Source organism: Antechinus flavipes, chromosome 1 (genome assembly GCF_016432865.1).
Source record: "Antechinus flavipes isolate AdamAnt ecotype Samford, QLD, Australia chromosome 1, AdamAnt_v2, whole genome shotgun sequence".
Lineage (NCBI taxonomy): Eukaryota > Metazoa > Chordata > Mammalia > Dasyuromorphia > Dasyuridae > Antechinus > Antechinus flavipes.
This window is the reverse complement of record NC_067398.1, coordinates 168,745,494-168,767,142: the sequence shown is the minus strand read 5'-3', so window position 1 is coordinate 168,767,142 and position 21,649 is coordinate 168,745,494. Positions and strand designations below refer to the sequence as shown.

The window sequence follows — 21,649 nt, the reverse complement described above, 5'->3', positions numbered from 1 at the left end:
CTTATATGTCTCCTTCTCTTCAAGTTACACTGCCATCAGAGTAGTTCAGACACGCTTTACTTCCATCCTGGAAAACTGTCATTGCCTTCAACTTGACTTCCAGTCTTCAATATCTCTTTTTTCTAATCCATTCTTTGTTTAATAGTAAAAATAATTTTCCTAATGTACAACTTTGATTATATCACTACTCTGTCTCAAAAATCTTCAACTGTCCCTTATTCTTCAGGTAAAACAAACAAAACTCTTTATCATGGCATTCTCAGTACTCCATAAGATGGAGTAACTAATTTTTTAATGAAAATATATATTGACAGCTTCTATGCTTCTCTGTATTCATCATAAAAATATTCTACTCATTTCAAAATGTACCTTTAAAATGCCTTATGCTTCAATCAAACTAAACTTCTAGTTGTTTCTACCTATATATTCTTACTTTCATACATTCACACAATCCACCAGCTCCATGTCTAAAGGTGTCATTTTTTAAAAAAAATTTATATATCCTATTGAATATCATAGTGCTTTGCACACAGAAGTCATTTAACAAATATTTATTGTAGGTGTTATATCACTTCAAAGGGAATTTATTAACTTAAAAAAACTGATTCTACAACTATTAGATGAGTACAGATACTCATTACTATTATTGTTACTTATATGTCTATATATGTCACTTATGTCATAAGGTCATAATACAAAAATAACAGACCCAAATCTAATGATATTCATATGAATAGTGACTTTATAGACAGATCAATATTGGGACAGCCATGGCCAGAGCCTTAAAAATAGCAGAATAATTTTGAAATGACCACAGAATTGGATAGTAATAAAAATATACATATATATTTGTTTTATATAAATGAAATCCATTATGGAAAACTCAATACTACAGATGTGACTACAAAAAATAAGAGGGTTAAAGAACACCTCAAGAAATGTACTGTATAAAATGTTCATATCTACACAGTAATATATCATTTATTCTGAGCAAAAAAAATTATATAGAGAGAAAATAAGATATGTATTGACATTGTTTTCCTATTATATTAAATTCATGCCTGATCAGTTTCTATATATTCAATTGAAGACTTAATTTGGAGAAAACTGTCACAATTGTTGCATCATAATTAAATATCCTAGGTAGTTCAGAAAAGGAAAAAAAAATGAATCTTGGTGCCTGAAATAAAAAAAACTACTGCAGTAAAAATCAATATTAATTTGAAGGACAATATAAACATAATTGAAGTATATTTCTTCCTGATTTTTCCTTTTTAAAAAAATATTAGGTGTTGCACCTATCAAGAACTCTGCTCACTATCATCTTTGTCCTTTTGAAATGTGGCTGTGAATTGGTTCAGGAACAAAAAGGTCTCTATATTCTGACCCAGAACAAATACCACAAAGTTCCTGCACTAATGATCATACAATCTATTCACATAGTCTTGTAAACCATGCACAAAACTTGTTTACATGTTATGTTACAAATAATTATAATAAGCTTAGGTATCTAGTTTTCAAAGCCATAACAAATTAGAGATCATAAATTTAAGGGGGAAAACGAGGCATGGAAAATGAATAGTGCCATAAACAGTCACACTAATCATAGCAATAAATGATAACTGACAATCTGATAGCATGGAAAAATGAAGAGAAATTATTTAAAAAAATAAACAATTATTCAAAAAGCAGAGCAGTCTAGAAAAATTTATTGCAACAATAAATTCATATCTCAATATTTCCTAAGAACATTAGTATATTTAGCAGCTGACATTTATTAAAAAATTATCATCCAAAAAAAGGTTAAAACTTTGTCAATAAAAAATAAATCATGAGGGAAAGGCTATTTAATTAGACATATTTGCTTATGTAAATGTATAATTATGATTAGTCCAAGATTTCTACTTCAGGACTCAAAGTTGATTTTTATGCATGTATAAAGCAAAAATATATTATTAAACAAAGTATTTGTTTAATTTCAACTCTAAAATTTCTTTTAAGTACATTGATTTATGATTATGTCACCCAATAGTATGTTTCTGATGAAAATAGTACATGATAATTTGTCCTTTTGCAATGTAAATGTCAAATGTACATTTAGCAAAAACAAAAGTGGCTGAACAAAGCTGACAATATTATTAGAATGTTAAATGGCTGCATTGGGACTGTATGGTAACCTTAAGCCATTTCTGATACCTGGAGAGAGTAGTTCTTCTTTTGTGAATGATATCATAAGTTAACTTTTATCTCTATAGTTTTGAAAAAAAAAAGTAGTAAGAATTAATTGTTGAATTAGATTTCTATTTTGGGAAATAAATTACATATGATCTACAAATACAAAGGTAAGTTTAAAATGAAACCAAAAGAGATTAATATGAATATTTCTTATTCTTGATAATGCTCTATAAAGTTACCACTCCAATGTCTCATGATGTAGAGATGACTCAAAAACTTTCAAAGGCTATGTCACTGGAATATGAGCTCTGATAGATCTATTCAATGAGGCAGCACTTCGTGAAAAAAGAATGTTTGATCAGCAGAGATGGCTTTAAATTTTATCTCCAAAAGTTACAAGTCATCAAACCAGTAGTCTTTATGTAAAATGGTAATAATGATATCTGAAGCACCCACCTCAAAGAATTCTCTCAAGAAACACTTGCTCATCTCTCCTTCTATTATGATCCAAAGCCAAGAAGGAAAGAGGGCAGCCAGTTGTAGTTTATGTACTAAAATCTGATGCATAAGATGGAAAAGGAGAGAAATTTTGTAAAGGCCTCATTAAGATTCTCCAAAGTCAAACTTACTTTAACTCTCATACTCAACAAAAGATACTGATTCCATCTGCCAAGTGTCCTTACTTTCTCCACATTGCTAATCTGTTTTTTTCTATTATCTCCCCCTTCACCTTGGTCTCACATGAAGAAGTAGGCAGTCCTTCTTGCCAAAGCAAATCTTTCTTTCCAATCATTATGAAGGTCAGACATTTTTATAATGTCCCAATCATCCAAGTTGTAAACCCGGATGTCATCCTTGAGTCATATTTACTCCACATCATCAATTTGTTGCAAAGTTTTGTCATTTTTACCTTCACAACATGGTTCCAATGATTCCCTTTCTCTTTAGTCACACAGCTCCCACCCTAATGCAGGGCCTCATTACTTCATGGAAAAAAAGACTATACAGACTATTTCAATAACCACTTATGGATCTCCCTACCACCAGTCTCTTCCTTATTCCAGTCTATCCTCCACTTATCCGCCAAAGTGATTTTATTAAAGCACAGGTCTGACCATGTCACCTCCATTCCTATCTCCAACTCAGCAAACTTTGTTTGTTCCCTATTGACTCCAGGATCAAATACAAAATCCTCTATTTGGCTTTCCAAGCCTTTCACAATTTTCCCCCTTCTTATTTTTCTAAACTTCTTATTCTATATTCTTCTCATTGTACTTTACAACCTAGCTTCAACAGGTTGTCTGTTGCTTCTGACACACATAATACTCTATCTCCCTTCTGTGAGATGCATGTTAACTACTCTATGGTAACGTGAACTCCTTAAGGAAGAAACTATATTTATGCCAGGACACCCTAGCAATTAGAAAACCTGTTAGCACTTAATAAACTTATTGACAGCCTGACATTAAGAAACTTGCCAAAGCATACTCAGCTAGTAAGTATCCAAAGTGAGATTCATCATGACTCCCAAGTTCAGCACTCTAAGATACCACAATAGAAGTATTTTATGAAATTTTCTGCCTATCACAAGCCAAAATCTGTCTATTTTTGGATAGTTCAAAAAATAAAATCCAACAAACTTCTTTGTTCTCATCTGTATGTCAGGGAGTCAGGTCGTGCATCAGCTGTCTCATATTCTTACTTCTGCTTTCCACTCAAGGAAGTGGTATTGAATATTGATGAGAAAGTCTTCATCTAGCCTCTGGCAATCATTTTAGACTAATTTGTTCAAGTACCAAATACCCAGTTTGCATTTTTGTGGGTAATTTGTAGATAGCTCCTTTCATCATAAGGTGCTCTGAATTTTGCAGACACTATTTATAAAGAATAAGCTCATCACCTTTAATTTGATCTGTTTACTAAAACACAAAAGCACACACACCAAGTGATAATTTCAAATCACAAGATGCCCTTCAATGCTAAATGCTTAATATCTATTATTTTATAATTAAATTAGAAAAAATGTAAATTAATTGGATATACTCTTTTCAAACTCTGGATTACATAGGATGCAATTATTTGTATGGAATGAAATTAAATTAATTTGCTTTATTAAAAATTTTATGACACTGGAGATAAAAATAATTGTGAGAAACTTAATTTTTTCTACATGTAATTAAAGTCACTAGTGACATGACATGAATATATCTAATTTTTAAAATCTCTTTAGATCCATATAGAAATAATTTCTTTCAACTGAGCATATAATCCATCAACATCATCTCAACAAGATGCTAAAATCATTCACTGCTCTCAAAGCATTCTCTCATGCATGGATAATGTCAACACAATAGAATCCCTACAACTATCAATCAGTGATCTTATGCAGAACAAACAACAGAATATCTTTATACAATTTTAGATTATAAGTTTAAAAGTAAGATCAAAGTTGTAAACAGATACTTATTTACTATTATTTTTTATGGGCTTATAATATGATTCAGAAATCAATAGATTGCAGGTATATAACTCTATACCTGACTACCTGTTAGTCTCATCTATCTATCTATCTATCTATCTATCTATCTATCTATCTATCTATCTAATATATCTACATATAATTCATTATCTAACATCTACAAATAATATATATAGGATCACAGGATCTTAAATTTTGAATTGTAAGAGACCTTAAGTGCAATTAATATAATTTCCTCATTTTATGAATGAAACATTCTAACATTCTATCTCATCTATGACATGCTACTTCCAATATGGCGGTCTTGAAGTTGGAACTAATAGTTACAAAGTTACTACTACTCTCAAGAGACCTAGGCAATCCTCTAAAACTTCACATGACAGAACAAAAACCTGATTTATACTGAGTTTCCTCACTCAGAGTTTTCAAGAGGAGAGTCAAAGAGGAAAAGAAAATGGAGAATGAATGTCTGTATATGTGATTATATATATAAAATGTAAATACAGAATGTCCAGATAGCTTATTTGAATCAAGTTAACAGACATAATGCATGTATGAACAAGTCTCATTGTGGTCTCATTATGAAATTTAAACTGTTTTGATTGGGCCAAGAAAGGAACAGCTGATTTGCTAAATAAAGCTAACCATAATCTCTGAGAGGTTTTAAATAATAGAGAGAGTTCAGTTGTTCACCAGTCAGTGAGTCTTTCAGGTGTTGAACCAGGCTAGTGGTGAAAGAGTAGATTCCTGAGTTTAAGAGCTAAGGATTCCACTCCCAGAGCTCAAACCAAAATGCTGAAAAGGAATTATTCTTGTGTGAAAGGAGGTTTCTCTCTCTCTTCTCGCTCCCAAATCTCATACTTTTGCCTATGTAATAGCAGACAATTATTCTGGCAAGATCACAGAAAATGGATTTCCAGGAGACAATGAATAAATGCAGAAGCCCAGTAATACTATGAAAAATTTGAGAAGACTGAAAATAAACTGAAAGAAGCATGATTCTTTGTATCATGGAATGTAATGTTCTGGCTAGCTTTCTGGAAGTCCTCCAAATGGGCCTTGGTTTCAGAATAATCACCACAAGAATAGTCAGGAATAAAGTCCAAAGGCTTTATTATCTCCTTTACAGTCTGTCTCCTTTGCCTGGGACCAGGCTAGCTTTTTGGGGGACCTTCAGATGGGGCTTGCTCTTAGTAGAAGAATGCAGAAGGCAAAAAAAAAAAACCCACCAGGATGGTGGGAGATGGAAGGTCTCTCTTCTAGTTTTTGTTGGTCCTTATATACCTTATTACAATTATATCATTAGAGCACACTACGCATGTGTGAACTTAAAGAACCATTATATCACCATGCTAAGTACTAAGTATACATGTAAACTAGACAATCATTGTCTCATCAATTCCTCTGAGTTAATACCTTGTTTCAAGTATACTTCTCCAGAGTTCTGGCTCTCTACAATAGAAGAATAGTAGTTTTGGATTTAAGAAAAGATTTTCAAGCCTAAAAACATTAATAAGCAGAAGGGAAATAAAAAAGCACTTGTTAAGCATCTACCTTGTGTGAGGAACTATATTAAACACTTTATAAAAATTTCATTTGATTCATATACAACAATAGTATATGATCTAATTATTCCCATTTTACAGTTGAGGAAGTGAGGTAGAGATTAAGTGACTTGTTCAGGATCACCTAGCTAGAAAGTATCTAAAGTTAACCTCTACATGAGTGTCTCACTACCACTGTACTTACACTTGCCTAGTGTGGGAGAGCCTGCACTTTCTGGGACCACATATGCATTTGTGGGAGAATGTGCTCCAGGATTTTGAGGGAAATGATTAATATCCATTGTTCTTATTATATCACCTCAGTAAGTACCTTTTAGAAAAGTTAATTGAGGCTACTGACAGATTGTTAATGGGAAGCATACCATGAGAAATTATGAATAACAGCACAAGAAACCCAGGCCTTTAAGATTCTCCTAAGAAGCCTGAAATTAACTAAAAATATTGATTTTTAATTATCTTTTGGAGACCTCAAATGTGTGATAGAAGATTGGGGGAGTGGCTCCCAATGTGTGTATGTATGTGTGTAAAACACACACATATACTTATGATCCTTCCAAACATTTAGTCTATACACATTAATTCAGGGCATGTACTGAAATAATGTTATTTTACAAACAAGAAACTTAAGCTGCCAGATCTTGTCATTTTTTCTAAATATTATCTCTCTCACATGTTCCCCATATCTTCACTCATTCAACTACCACTCTCTTTTAGATACTTGCCACCTCTCCTCTGAACTACTGTTTATAAAATCCCAACTATTTGTTCTCATTTTCTTAAGTGTCTTCTTCACACAACTGTCAAAGTAATTTTTCTTAAGCATAATGTGAGTATATCATGCTCACCCCATTTCAATCAGTAAATTCCTATGACTTCTTATTATCTCAAGGATAACTATCAAATATTCTATCTTTGTCATGGAAAGGTTACACACAAACTTTTGCTGCCTGTTGCCCTTTTAGGGGAGGGGAAAAAGAAAAAGATCTAAAAGACAGGGAGGGGAGAAAGGAAAGGGAAAGAGTAGAAAGGAAAAGAATAGAAAAATCTGCTGAGAATTTAGAGAGAGGTGCTGAAAAAATATTATTTAAATTAATTACTCTAAATGTAAGTAGTTATAAGCAAGTTTAATTGTTTGCATTGATATCTGGTAAGAAATTTCTTTTTTTTTAAAGATGCTTAATAAATAAGTTTATTGGTTGATTGATTGATAGTAGCCAATATTGCCATGAAGGTCAAATACACACAAATCTAAACTGAGAAAATTATAATTCCTACTATTTCAAACATGTCTGCTTTCTTGATAAACCCTCTCTCTAATGAGAACTTTCTAATGACATTTTTAATTATTTAAAAATAAGTGAGAGGAACTGATAGTAAAAATTAAAAAAAAATATTTTCACATACTGGGAAAAATTTGCAACAGACTATTCACAGAGAGAGCATCATTAGCCTGAAAACACAGTCATAAAAATCAGTATTAGATAAGGAATGACTTTGGTACCTATAACTGAATAAAATATTTATTCTAAGTCAAAGTTTAATTTAAAAAATACATATGAATTCACAAACACATGATGTTTCTAAAACTATTCCAAAAGTGCAGTGTGTCCTAGATGCAATCAACCAACCCACCGTTTTTGGACATCGCTCCAGTCCCTCTGAAGCATCTCATTCTCTCTCTGCAGGTGTCTGTTCTTGGCGAGCTGGTCAGCCATACAGTCTAGGCAATAGCTCATCAGTTCTTGGATGACTTCAGCTGGGCTTGAGACCTTCTGCAGGTTCAGTGATCCAAGTATAAACTAGGACAAAAGAAAAGCTGTATTAATTTCTGGTGACTTAGAATGATTAAGCAATCTGGTTTCAAACCTAAGGTTTTATTGTAAGTTTTTCTTGTTTGTTTTTTAAAGAGGCAAAAACTTAAAGCACAAATATTACTTTACTTGAACATTTTAAATATTAGGGAGAAATGCAAATATTTTGTCAATGTAATTTGTCTTATTCATGTTTATAATGGGAATAAAAATACAACCTATAAGACCCATAAAAAAAAAAAAAACAGTATGTTATCTATAACTACAAAAAAAAAATCAATGTTCAATAATGTTCCATTCTTTGTGATATCCTTTGGAGTTTTCTTGGCAAAGTCACTGCAGTGGTTTGCTATTTACTTCTCCAGCTCATTTTGCAAATGAAGAACGGAGGTAGACAGTTTTAAGTGACATGACTAAGGACACAAAGCTGGTGTCTAAGTTCAAGTCTAACCAGAGGAAGATAAGTCTTCTTGACTTCAAGCTTGGCACTTATCCACAGTACCACCTAAATGCCTAATGGAGAATACCATTTGTTTATTTGTAACAAATCTAATCTTCATTCTCTTTATTCAGTTAAAAATATTTATATCAATACATTTTAATGCTAATCTTTAGTAATGTCTATGGGAAGCGCATAACATTTAAATTAATAGTGCTTAAAGGTTTGTTTTGTTTTTTTTAATATTTATAGCTCAGGGAAAGGGGAGAATTGTAGGATATCAGTAAAATTGTTTTACCACTGCATACCAAAAACTCAGAAGGAAAAGGTATGTATTTAAGTCCTCCATCTAAAATTAGTGTCTAAAAACACAAATAAGAACAGGTCAGCTATGTAGTAATATGTTTTACCTTTCGTTTGAGAGCTTTTTGTACCTGAACTATAATTTCATTAAGTTAGGAAAATGGCAATTATGGAAACTGCCTATGACAATATGTTAGGAATATGACTTCATATCCTTGAAGAACCATCTGGGACACAAAGGATTAAGTGGTTTATCCAAAGTCATAGAGTTAATATGTGTCAGAAGTAGGACTTGATACAAAGTCTTTCTAATTCCAAAATCTGTCTTCTATCCACTGTACCAGTGATGTCAAACTTAAATAGAAATAAAGGCCACTAAACAGTACATAAGGATGTCTGCTGTATACATAATTGACATATACATATCAACATTATTTAAAGTATTTTCCACTTATATTATATAATTCAGGCAGCACTCTAGCTGCAACGTGGCCTGCAGTTATGTATTTTAACATTTCTATCATATATTATGTTAATAATTATCCCTTTAGACTAGGACATGATTTTTAGCCCTCCCTGCATACCAGAGATGTCTGAATTATTATTGTGTTCAAAAATTAAAATATGCTGATATTATACAACATATATTTGATACATTTCTGAGTTTCTAAACTTTTTTGTGTCATCTGCTAGTCTTTACATGTCATCTGTGGCTTCCACAAAAGTCCCCCAAATTTCCATTTAGCTTCCTAAGTCAACTTAGACTATATCAAAACTGGTAGTGGGGAAATTCATAATGTATAAGAGATAACATGATTAATACATTATATAGAAGCAAATGATGAATTAGTGAATAATGGAAACTGTTTGTTAAGCACTTTTATGAGCAAAGAGCACTGTGGTATGTGCTAGGAAGACAAATTGAAAAGCAAGCTCATACTTGATTGGGAAGAGTCAGCATCCAGAGAAAGTTACAGGGGCAAGTCAAACGGAAAGGCCCAGTGATCTTTAGAGTGCAACAGTAAAGCAGATGCCATTTCCTCTGATAAAATAACATCTGTTACTTGGACTTAGGTTCCATGAACTTCTCTTTCCAGGCCTTCAGAAGCCACGGTGCTGATCTTGGTTACCAGTTGAATCTCCACAAGGGTTACTCCCCTGGGTGATGTCTGGGGGAGGCTGGGCACTGGAAGCAGAGTAGGAGGAAGGTAGAAGAGGACACTTATGTTTATCGCCTTTGGTAAAAATTGGTGTTAGTGCTGGCAGGAATAATGGGAATCTTCTCCACAAGAATGCTACCCTCAGTGATGATTGGGGGGGTGGGGGGAGAGGTGGAAGTTAGAAGCAGGGACAGTAATGAGGACAGCATTGCCATTATAAGAGACTCTCAGTTTTCCTCCTCATTGGTATTAGATGGTTGGTGAGTAGTATAGGTGGGAGAGAGAATAACAGACTCCCTTCCCATCCCCTAGGAAATTATGGCTAGACCAAGGCTGAAAGCAAGATTGGTGATCTCAGTGTCATTGTTATTCCTGAGACTCATGAGCTCAGAACTGAAGGGAGCACTATTCTAGGATGGAGGTGGTAGTAATGGTCTCACTCTCTTGTTGCCTCCTCAGTAGGTACATTTCTGACAATGTTATGGGCCAGAACTTGAAACAAGGTACTCAGTGAAATTGAGAAGACAATGGTTAAATCTAATTTAGCATTGATTTAATCCTACAACAAATAATGGTTTCCTAGTGATATAATGATTGGTTTGTACTCCGTGTGGAACATATAAGCTAGAAGCCTCAGCCAGAGAGATTCAGAGACATTTAGAGAAAAATCAAAAGACTGGAGGCAGGAGTTTAAGCTCTCAGAAGCAAGGGGAAAAATTCAATTCGATCTCCGATTTTTGATCTTCCTGATGGCTGGCCTGGCCTCCTGCACTTCCCCCACTTAAAACCAAGGCGAGGCTGAAAGGCTCTCCAGAAAGCTGCCCAGCCCCAGGAAGGAGATAATAAAGAATCTGGACTATAAGAAAGCTAAGCAGGCCCTAGGAAAGGAGACAAGACTTTGAAAAAGATAATAAAGGTTTTAACACCTGGCTATACTTGTGGTGATTACTGAACTGAAACGAAAGCTGCCTCCAGAGACCCCAAGAAAACATCAACAGAGAATATTACATTTTAGAGAGAACATTACATTTTGGTATCCGATTATGGGGCTGACACGATCCTGATTTCAGTGGAAAAGTCTCCCTGACCCAGAAATAGTACAAGAAGGAAACTTTGTAAAGAGTTAAAGTAGTATTCCAGCTAAAATGGGACAAATATTTAGAAAAGAGATTTCTCTGCTGAAAAGAAAATGTGTCAAAAGCTTGGTCAGACTGATAAAAAAATCAAGGTTTAATTGTAACTTGGGAGCAGATCACTGAACTTTTAGAAACAGTATAGTACACTTGGTTCTCTAAGGAAAAAGAATTAAATTCAGAAGAGTGTAAATTAGTAGGAAAGCAACTATGTGAATACTACAATGATAATGGACCTGACTCAATGTCCAAAGAAACACTTTATACATATAATTTAATACAACTAGCTTTAAGAAATTATATAAGTTATAGAATAAGGAAAAAGAAGAAAGAGAAGGAGGGGGAGGATCCAGATAAACTACATGAAAACGATGAAGAATCAGATAAGAATGGAGTAAAGTACAATTCTGAGTGTGGTGCTTCACAGCAAGAGAAATTAGGTCATTCCCTATCCTCTGACCTCCCTCCCTCAATTAACCCTTCATGGATGGAGGGAGAAGGAAAAGGGAGAGAGGCAGTAACACAATCAGCACCACCTATGAAGCAGCCGATGACAAGATTACAAAAGGCACTAGTTAAAGCTAAAAAAGAAGGACAAGATATATCTAATGTAACAAATGTGATTGAAGAGCTTGACTCTTCAGGTCAACAATGGAAAAGATACACTCATTTTGATCTGGAAAAAAATTAAGGATTTGAAAAAGGGTTGCACTCTTTATGGGGCTGCATCATCTTATGTTAAGATGTTACTAGATAACTTGGCTTATGAAATCCTAACCCCCAGTGATTGGAAATCCATAGCAAGGACATGTTTAGAACCTGGACAAAACTTGTTGTGGCTTTTGGAATATAGTGACTTATGTAGGATTCAAGTCCAACACAATAAACAAACTGGAATTAAGATACAAATCACCTTTGACCAACTAGCAAATGAAGGTCAGTATGCAGAGAATTCAGCACAAATTAATTATTTCCTAGCAGCATATGAGCAAATTGCTATTATTGCTATAAAAGCTTGGGGTTCCCTCCCAGGAAAAGATCGAGGGGAAGCCTTCACAAAAATAGAGAAAGGTCCCAATGAACCTTTTTCTGATTTTGTGGGATGTTTGCAAACAGCTGTCACAAGGATCATTGGAGAAAATGCAGCTATAAGAATTATGATAAGACAACTGGCTAAGGAAAATGCCAATGAGGTTTGCAGAAGAATTATATGGGGACTACACAAAGATGCTCCTTTAGAGGAGATCATAAGACACTGTGCCACAGTGGGTACAAATGCTTATTATATCCACGATATGATCCAAAATATGGGAACATAGGGTCCTTCTTGGCAAGGGACTTCTAGAGAGACTTGCCAATACTTTCAACGGAAAAATTGGACATCTGAGAGCTCAATGTAGACAAAGAGATAGAGTGAGAAGACAGGGTGAGAAAATGAGACCCCAAGCCCCATGTATAAAATGCAATAAGAGTTTCCACTGGGCCTCAGAATGTAGATTGACCCAGGGAAATAAGAGGCAGGGCCCAGCTCCAAGATATCAAACAAAAGACAGATGGGGCATGATGGCAGTGGAGATTACACCTTTAGAAGTTCAATACTCTGATGTGATTAATCAGCTGAAAAGCAATCAGATGGCAGAAAGGGATTATAACTAGGGAGAATATAGGCTTTTTTAACCCAACAGAAGGGCAGTATCCAGTGCAAGCAGCTTCAATAATTGCCAGGTGATGAGGAGAAATCCCAAAAATGGTAAATAGAAGGGATAGGTTAACTGCTTGGGAAAAAGGGTTTGCTTGTATTTCTACAGATGGAGAAGGAAACAGATGGGTGGCAATGTGCACCTGGAGAGAGACAGAAAAAGAGAAAAATCTCGAAACAAAAGAGAAAACCCAAGAACAAAATCTGCAAGAATCATTGGATTCCCTAACCCAAGATGAAACTATTGCAGGACTTCAAAACTTGCAGGAATTATTGGATTCCTGACACATGAAGTAATGGACAATAGATTCTTTTTTGGACTATTTCTAGGACTTTCAGATATGTATAATTCCTCATGTTGATTCATGTTATTTGTCACATCACTACTAGCCTATGTTACTATGTCCTTATGTAATTTATGTAATTATGTTTAATACCTCCCATATTGATGGATTTATGTAGTCCTGTTTTAAGAGTGAGACCCTTCAGAAATCCATTAATCTGATTTGATTTCCCATTTCTTTTGGTGTTTTCATCTCCCTTTCTGAGACATCAGGGAGGGTGTGATCATTTCCTTTTATGGTGTTTTCAGCCCTTTTTTGAATAGTCAGGGAAGCCATGATCACCTCCTTTTTTGGGATTCTCACCTCCTTGAGAAGTCAGAGAGAGTGACCACCTATGTTCTAAAAACAAAAGAAAGCAGGAGACAGGCATTCTAGTTTGGAGATTGGCTATGTCCAGAATTGAAAAGGAGTAGGAAATTAGATCAAATTGCCTTCGGGAAATTATGCCACGAGTTCAATGACTTCCAAAATGATCACCAATTTAAAAATCTAGAATTTGTACTCTTTAAATATTACCCAGTTGTGCTATATAGCTAAGAATCTTCAAATAACAATTCCAGAAGAATCGGCATTTCAATTGCTCCAAAGGACAACAAAAATTGAACCATAATGGTTTAAGTGGTACCACATATTTCTAACAATGACTTGTTCATAAGTAGTAGGATGAAAAATACCAGTAAGGAGCTGCATGAGTTAAGAGAGGTGTGTGCCAGTTATGTATCAAGAGAGAACAATAATGGAACAGAAGTTTGTGCAAGGATTAATGCTGAAAAATTATCCATGCATTTGTTTTGTCAATAAAAAAAAAACAAACAAACTATAATTTAAAAAAAGAGAGAAAGAGAACAATAAGCTATGGACAACCTAAGTGTTGTACTGGCACCTTCCAAACATAATAAACAAATATAACCAGGGAAGTCTATATGAACACATTAGGTAGTTTCCCTAAAAAATATTCACAGGAAAATGGGTAAGAATACACAGGATAGGAAGCTATGGAGGGTTTGTGATTATGTCAGTGGAAAAACTACCCAAACTAACAAAATCATAGATTTGTTAAAGTATTAAAATATTGTTTCACAATTATCCAAGTCCTTTTCATGAGTTTTCTCATGAGCTATAATTTGAAAACTTCTGTTTTTAAAAAAGTACTATATAATATCCAATATTTTATTTAAAGCACCAGAAATATAATTATATATTTTTAATTTTTTAAGTTAAAAAGCTATATACAGCTAGGTGGTGTAGTGGATAGAACACTACCCCTGAGACAGGAGGACCTGAGTTCAAATTTGATCTCAGACACTTAACATTTCCTAGCTGTGTGACCTTGGGAAAGTCACTTGACTCCAACTGCCTCAGCAAAAAAAGAAAGAAAGAAAGAAAGAAAGAAAGCTGGAAACTTCTTGAAGTCAAATGTACTTATTTCTTTTCCTAAAGTATAAAAGATACTTAAGAATAAGCTACCCTCATACTCAGATATGCTGTCACTTGAATAACTGTAGAACAAAGATGAAGAGAGGGGAATATAGAAAAAAGGCACTATGTATTTTTTAGGGCGTGGGAAGGGCTGACTAAATTTGGGGATGGTTGCATTTGAAAGTTTTTATTACTATTATTTTACTTTTAATTATAAGCTTTTGTGATTATTTTAGGATAACACTGTTAAAGAATTTTTTATTTGTTTCTAAAACTTTATGGTATTTCAGATTTTATAGGTCATCTACATAGCACAATTCTACATTTTCTCCTAAGAAGTTTTCATAAGAATTCCTTAAGAATGTTTTTATTTAACATTTTAAAATTATTTGGCAAGATTCACTTCCAATGATGTACATGTTGAAGACTAAATTAGTCAGTTTTACAAAACTATTTAAAGATTAGCAAAATGTCCCTATATGTCACCTCATTCACCAGAGTACTATTTTTAAAGACGTTAAGTAGTTCTTAGATCTTTCAACTATTTGAATTGGTAGCTCTGGGAGTGAGTCTCTCTGGCTGATTTATATTCATTAAATTGTTTAACATCTTCTAAAAGAAAACCATAGTTAAAGAGTTCTTACTTAACATTTCAGAAACTCTGCCAGGAGTCTCAAGGATCATTTGTCTGTATTGTGACAATTTTTATTAGGTCTCTCTCCATTCTGTTTAAAGAAAAAACAATAGACCTTTTTTCTTCTTCAGCATAGACTAGCTAAACTTAGGACACAGCAATACAAGTTCAATTAGGACCACATTTATTATTATTTTTATGGTTTGAAAAATGTTTTCATTTTACTTTTCTTTTTCAATCACTATAAGCTCATAAAATCCATCCCTGTGGTCAATTCATTTGTTTTCTCTTAAGATTCTCTTTTCTCTATCAACCCTATATTTTATATAATTAAAAAAGTATTTGCACACACTGTCATTTGGTCTTTGTGACAAAGCCTTTAAAGTAGCAAAGTTGAATCTTATATAAACAATACTGTCACAGAAAAGAGATTTAGACAGGTTGAAATCACATTATAAATCACAAATGGATAATTTATCTAAGCACAAAAAAATCACACTATTAAGAAATAAAAGGGGAATGGCATGTTATATAACTTTTATTGGGGAAGAATGTATAATTGGATAATGAACAAAGATTATAAAAGATGAAAACATAGTTTTTATTATACAAAATTAAATAATCTTACAAAAATCAAATAAATGTAGATAATATTAAAAGAAAATAAATGAAAAGCAGAAAAAATCATACCTTCAATATAGATGATAAAAGCATAAAATCCAAAACCTACAGAAAATTGACACAAATTTCTAAGACTAAGAGTCATTTCCCAATATTTAAGGGTAGAAAATGATAGTCAAAAGAAGTGTAAACTATAAATAACTCTCTGAAAAAAATGTTCAAAAGCACTAAAAATAAAAGAAAATAAAATCACTCAGATATTTCTTCTTAATTTTTCAATTCCATTAAATTGACAAAGATGGGAAAAAAAATCAGTGCTAAAGGGGTTGGAGGCAGATAAGCAATATAATTCACTTTTGATGGAGCTATGGATTAATATATTTGCTTTGAATTAATCATTTAAAATTAAGAAGATAATTTAGAATTATGTGAGACTTCTTTTATACCACAACTAGATATCTTTTTCTTTTACACAGATGTAGTCATTATTTCTCAGCTCAAAACCTTTGAATTATTTCTTACTATTATCTATTAAATAAAGTTCAGAAAAATTTGGCATTTAAGTTCTCAAAAGTTAGTGTCACTCTATCTTTTTGGAATTATTTCATTATATTTCTCTCAAAATGCTTTGATCAATTTAGATATATATGCTGTAAGGTCTTCTGGCTTCAAGTTTTTACTCACCCTGTCCTAAATGCTGGGAATACCCTTCTTTTTCAGAATCTGCCTCTGGTACCTTGTTTTCCTCTGATTAGAAAGGAACAAGGGTGGTTTTTGGAGCTCTCCTTTTAGATCCTCTGAAGAAGGGGGCCAGAGAAAGCCCTTCATCATTTCCCATCTGACTGAACTTCCTCTTCTTCCTAGGGTCCCTCTTCTTTTTTCCCTTCCTCCCCAGTTCTTTACTCCTACCTTTATTAGACTGTGTGAAGTGGTCACAAATTGTCCATTTTGCTATTGTCCACTTCATTCCACATCAGATAATAAAGTTCTCTCAAGTCTTTCTGAATTTGTCAGATTTTCATAAACTTAATGAATATCACCATGTATTCCTTAGCTTTTTTTCTCCAGCTTAAAAATTCCTCATTTTCCCCACAGATACTTATGTGGTATGTTTTGGAATCTTTCCCCATAATGACTGGCTGTCTTTAAGATAGTGTTAAGATTTTTTTTTTTAATTTTTGTCATGTCTTTCTTAAAATGTAGTGTTTGGAACTGAACACTGCAGATGTGGTTTGACCTCCTTCCTTCCTAAAAGTACTGTTTCTCTTCATGTGGCTCAACATTTTTTCTTAGTTTCCATATCATACTATTGATACATATCAAGTTTATAGTACATTAAAACCCCAGACTTTTCTCAGTACCACTGTTTCATCTTAAAAACTGATTCTTTAAAGCAAGTGAAAACTTCACCTTCATATCTTTTAAATATTGTATTATTAGATGTAGTCAGTGCTCTTCCCTGTCAAGATCTTACAGAATAGTGTGTTATGCCATGAAAAGATCTATGCCTTTACCCAAGTCATTAACACATTGAGTCTTAGCCCTTGCTCTGTGACTAAGTAGCTATATAAACTTAGAGAAGTCATTCTGCCTTGTTGTGTCTTGTTTTCTATTGTTCTAAAATGATATGATTGATCTAGAAGATCCCTTCCATTTCCAACAATCTGTGAAATGCTACCTCTCCACGAAGCCTTCCCTCACTGCCCTAAATTCAGCAGGAGGGATGGAATAAGCACTTATAGAGCACCAACTGTGTTTCCGGCACTGGGCAAAATGTTTATTAGAAATATCTCATATAATCCTCATAATAACTCTGTGAGTAGTGCTATTGTTATCTCCATTCTATAATCTAAAAAACTGAGGCAGAGATTTAAGTGACTTGACCCAGAGTCACATAGCTACTGAGTGCTTAGGGACAGATTGAAACTGGAGTTTTTCTGATTTCAGGCCTAGCACTGTCTCCACTACATAGAAGTTCTAACAGTTATTTGCTTAAACTTTTCATGTGTTATCATATATTATTACCTATTTTAATTATTATATCCTAGTATTAGCACAATAGAGTGATACTATTGTGTGGCTGGGTGGCACAATGGATAGAGTGCTGGTCCTGAAGTCAGGAAGACTCAACTTCCTGAATTCAATTGTGGTCTGAGACAGTAGCTGTGTGACCCTGAGCAAGTCACTTACTACTATTTGCCTAGATTCCTCATCTATAAAATGAACTAGAGAAGAAAATAGCAAATCATTCTAGTATCTCTGCCCAAAACAAAAGAAAAACAAAAACAAAAACACATGGGCTCATGGGTCATATATGGCTGAACTACAATATGTAGTGGAAAGAGTGCACTTACATGGAAATAGTTTAAAGCAGTGATTCTTAATCTTTTGTGAGTTATAGGCCTCTCTAACAAGCTGGGAAAGCCCATAGACCCTTTCTTTGAATAATGTTTTTAAGTAGATAAAAGTGAAATATATAAGACTATACCAAAGAAAACCAATTATATTGAAATACTGGTACCATTTTTTTTTCCCCCGGAGGCAAGTGGGGTCAAATAACTTGCCCAGGGTCACACAATGTTAAGTGTTTAAGGCCAGATTTGAACTTAGATCCTCCTGACTTCAGGGCTGGTGCTTTATCCACAGCTGGTGCCACCCAGCTGCCCCCAGTACCAGATTTTTAAAAAGCAAATCTGGAAGCCTCAAGTTAGTAATCCCAGATATGGAGAATGAAAATAAATTGCAGCAATCATCTCATTAAAGTTCTCTACGTGACATTGTCTTCCAAGATAAATGTTCGAATATTCTTTTTCAGTTTATATAATATTGCTCTTTAAGCCAAAATAGAGCAACTGACAAACTAAAGCTTATTTTATTTTTAGAAGCCAGATTACACTATAAGCAAAACTTGAACCCATAAAATGACACCAAATTATCTCATTATCACAACTGCCAGACAGCTTTGACTAAGACATTTTTAGAAAGGAAGCCGTTTTTCATCACTTGAAAGCTTTAGTCAGGCAAAAGGGATAAAGCACTCATACCACACTTGGATCATAAGTATAGTGACTGAAAATTCAGCAGCAAAGAAAATGGAAAAAGCAACCTATTCATTTTTCTACCTAGTATGACAAAATAAACAGATGCTAACAACACTATATCAATGAAGCTTACAAGGGCTTTTTGCAAAGGAGAGGTCAAATCTATTCAATTAAAATTCCTTAAGTACATTTTAACAAATAAGTTTTGCTCTTTAGCTCACTTCATTCCCATGAGAAGCACCTATCTAAAATTGTTTCCATTTGCTAAATTTAATTTCCACTTTCTAGTCCTATGTAATAAAAGTCAATACCTTTGTTGGTCCCAAATTATAAAATTAAAATTTACAACAATTAATCAGATAATTCAAAGCTCCAAAGTGTTCCCATTTGACATATTCTATCTTAGAACATGCTCATTTACTCCATCTCCCAAATGTGTATCCCTAGCTCTTAGTTTAAATGTCTCATTTTTATTACTTAATAGAACATTTCAACTTCAATGCCTTGCCTATACTTCACATTGAGGAGAAAGGATAGAGTATAGGACTGAAAGGCCAGAAAGATCTGAATTTAAATCTTTTTTCCTTTCTTCCCTCCTCTCTCTCCCCTTCCTCAGAGACTTAGTGGCTGTGTAACCTGGACATGTCACTTAATGTATCTGATTTCTTAGTTTCCTCATCTGTAAAATGAGGAGATTAAAAGTCAATAGTCTTCTCATTTCTCACTCCTTTTACTTTGGGTCTTCTCTTACTGACTTCTCTACCACACTCCAAGGAAACTCTTTATTGGGACAAGCTCAGCATCCCATAATGTCCCATCAGTTTTGGTTCTCCACCTCATAACTATCGAAATACCATAATAAATAATTTTACTACCAGTATGTAGCTGAGCCTGAGATCTCTATATCCAGCTCTCATTTCTTCCCTAAATTCCAGCCCTATATCTGGTTGCTAGATATCTTCAGGTGGATGTCCTGTTTTTATTTCAACAACCATATATTTACTACATACTCTGTACAAGTCACTCTGGTAAATTCAAGGACACAAATAAGACAACCTTTGTTCTAAAGGGGGTCTTATTTGACTAGTTGGTTGGTTGTTGTCCATCATGCTAGAGAAGAAACCAAAATGACATCACCATTTTGGGGTCAAGGTACATTATCTCCAACTGTGTCTGATCAGACCACTATATGTTCAGAAGGCTCTACCACAGGTCAGACATAAACAGTCCATGTGAACATTTACAGTGGAGATTTCTCTAACTTTGCACTTTTAATGTTTCTTTTGAGATACTGAATTCAGCTTTGCTCATAGAGATCACCTTTGATGTGGGCACACCAAACTGAACAGTCCTGTGCAAATGTCTCCCAAATATCAATCAATTTCAAAGTTATTCAAAGAGACCTTGGAACAAGTATTCAAGGAAGACTAGTATTGCTGGTGTGAGGACTGCCAAAACCTTTTCAGGTTTGCTTTCTCCCTTTGGTGGCCACCAGATTAACCTAACCCTCATCCATGGCTCTAAGCCACATGTAGCATGTGCAGCACCAAACCCCAGCACACTATTTCAGCATACAGGCTAATTTAGGTTGAGAATAACTGAGTATTCTCCAGCCTATCAGTGAGTTGGGAGGGTTGTCTATCCCAAATGTATGAAGACTTCCCCTGGTAGAATAGGTGGATAAGAACTACTTGATCCAAATAGCCATGAAAGTGACTGAAGAGGGGCTGTGGAACACTTAGAGTTTGGTAAGATATCAAGAACAAAAGATCATCCATTGACTACAGGTAAGCCATCACCAGTCATCTTGACTTTGTCTTGACACTGGACTTTGATGACTTGGGAAGAGTGAGGCTGATGACTTCATACAACTCTGCCTTACTTAAATCCAATTTATGCATGAGTCAAAAGACATCACCCACACCATTCTAACATTTAATAAGCTAATATACAACTTGCTATAATGGTATATAAAATAAAATGATGAAGGCATTCCCTAACAATAGTAACATATCAGTGTCAAGACAACTCCAACTTTTATCTCATAGGGTAGCTTACAACTGAGAAAAGGATGCTGATAAGTACTCTTTGGAACAAGATAGGAATGCTATATTTGTCAGAACACTAATCTCACATTTCTAGCTACAATACTTCCTTTTGGCAAAGTAGAGATGGTTTACAAATTTTAAAATCTCAAACTGATTTAATTTTTTTAAATTTAAAAATGTTCAATATTCTAGACATTTTACATCACCTGGATTGCTTAGCTCTAAATATGGCAACAAATTATAAAGGTCTTTAAGATGATTAAATATGTTAATTTATTTCCTAAGGAAAATATAAATAGTGACTGGGCTTATTCCTAGTTTAAATATGAAATTACCTTATATCAGCCTAACTACTTATCTTCATGATTATTTTATATATTTGCTATACATTATTTATGAAAGGTACCTTAGTAGAGTGGAAAAAATCTTGGTCTTGAAGTTTAGAAGCATTGAGTTTAAATGCTACCTCAGATGGTCAGTAGTAGCGTGTAGGTAGTACTACTTACTTTCACAGAATGGTGGTAAGGATCAAATAATGTGTACAAAGCATTTTGAAGATTTTAAAATTCTCCATAAATATGAGGTATTGCTCTTTGTTTCTTTGTATCTAGGTAATCTCTAGCATAGTGATATACTAGTTAATTGATACCCAAATTGCTCAAACAGAAAACCCAAAAGTCATCGGCAGAAATAAGAGACATTATTCTCTGCCCCAAAGATTAACTAAAAATTTATCTCTGAAATACTCAGAACAAAAAAAGTTAAAGGGAAAGGGGCT

The 21,649-nt window shown here is 34.0% G+C and overlaps 1 protein-coding gene across 2 annotated transcripts in view; it reads right to left on the bottom strand.

The window, feature by feature from the left end:
* XRCC4 (X-ray repair cross complementing 4) overlaps positions 1–21,649 on the bottom strand; it is a 362,270-nt gene that overhangs the window by 176,458 nt on the left and 164,163 nt on the right. For both annotated transcript variants that reach the window (XM_051992989.1, XM_051992998.1), the window contains exon 4: positions 7,852–8,018. In XM_051992989.1, the coding sequence (XP_051848949.1) occupies positions 7,852–8,018 (167 nt within the window). The remainder of the gene's footprint in view (positions 1–7,851; positions 8,019–21,649) is intronic.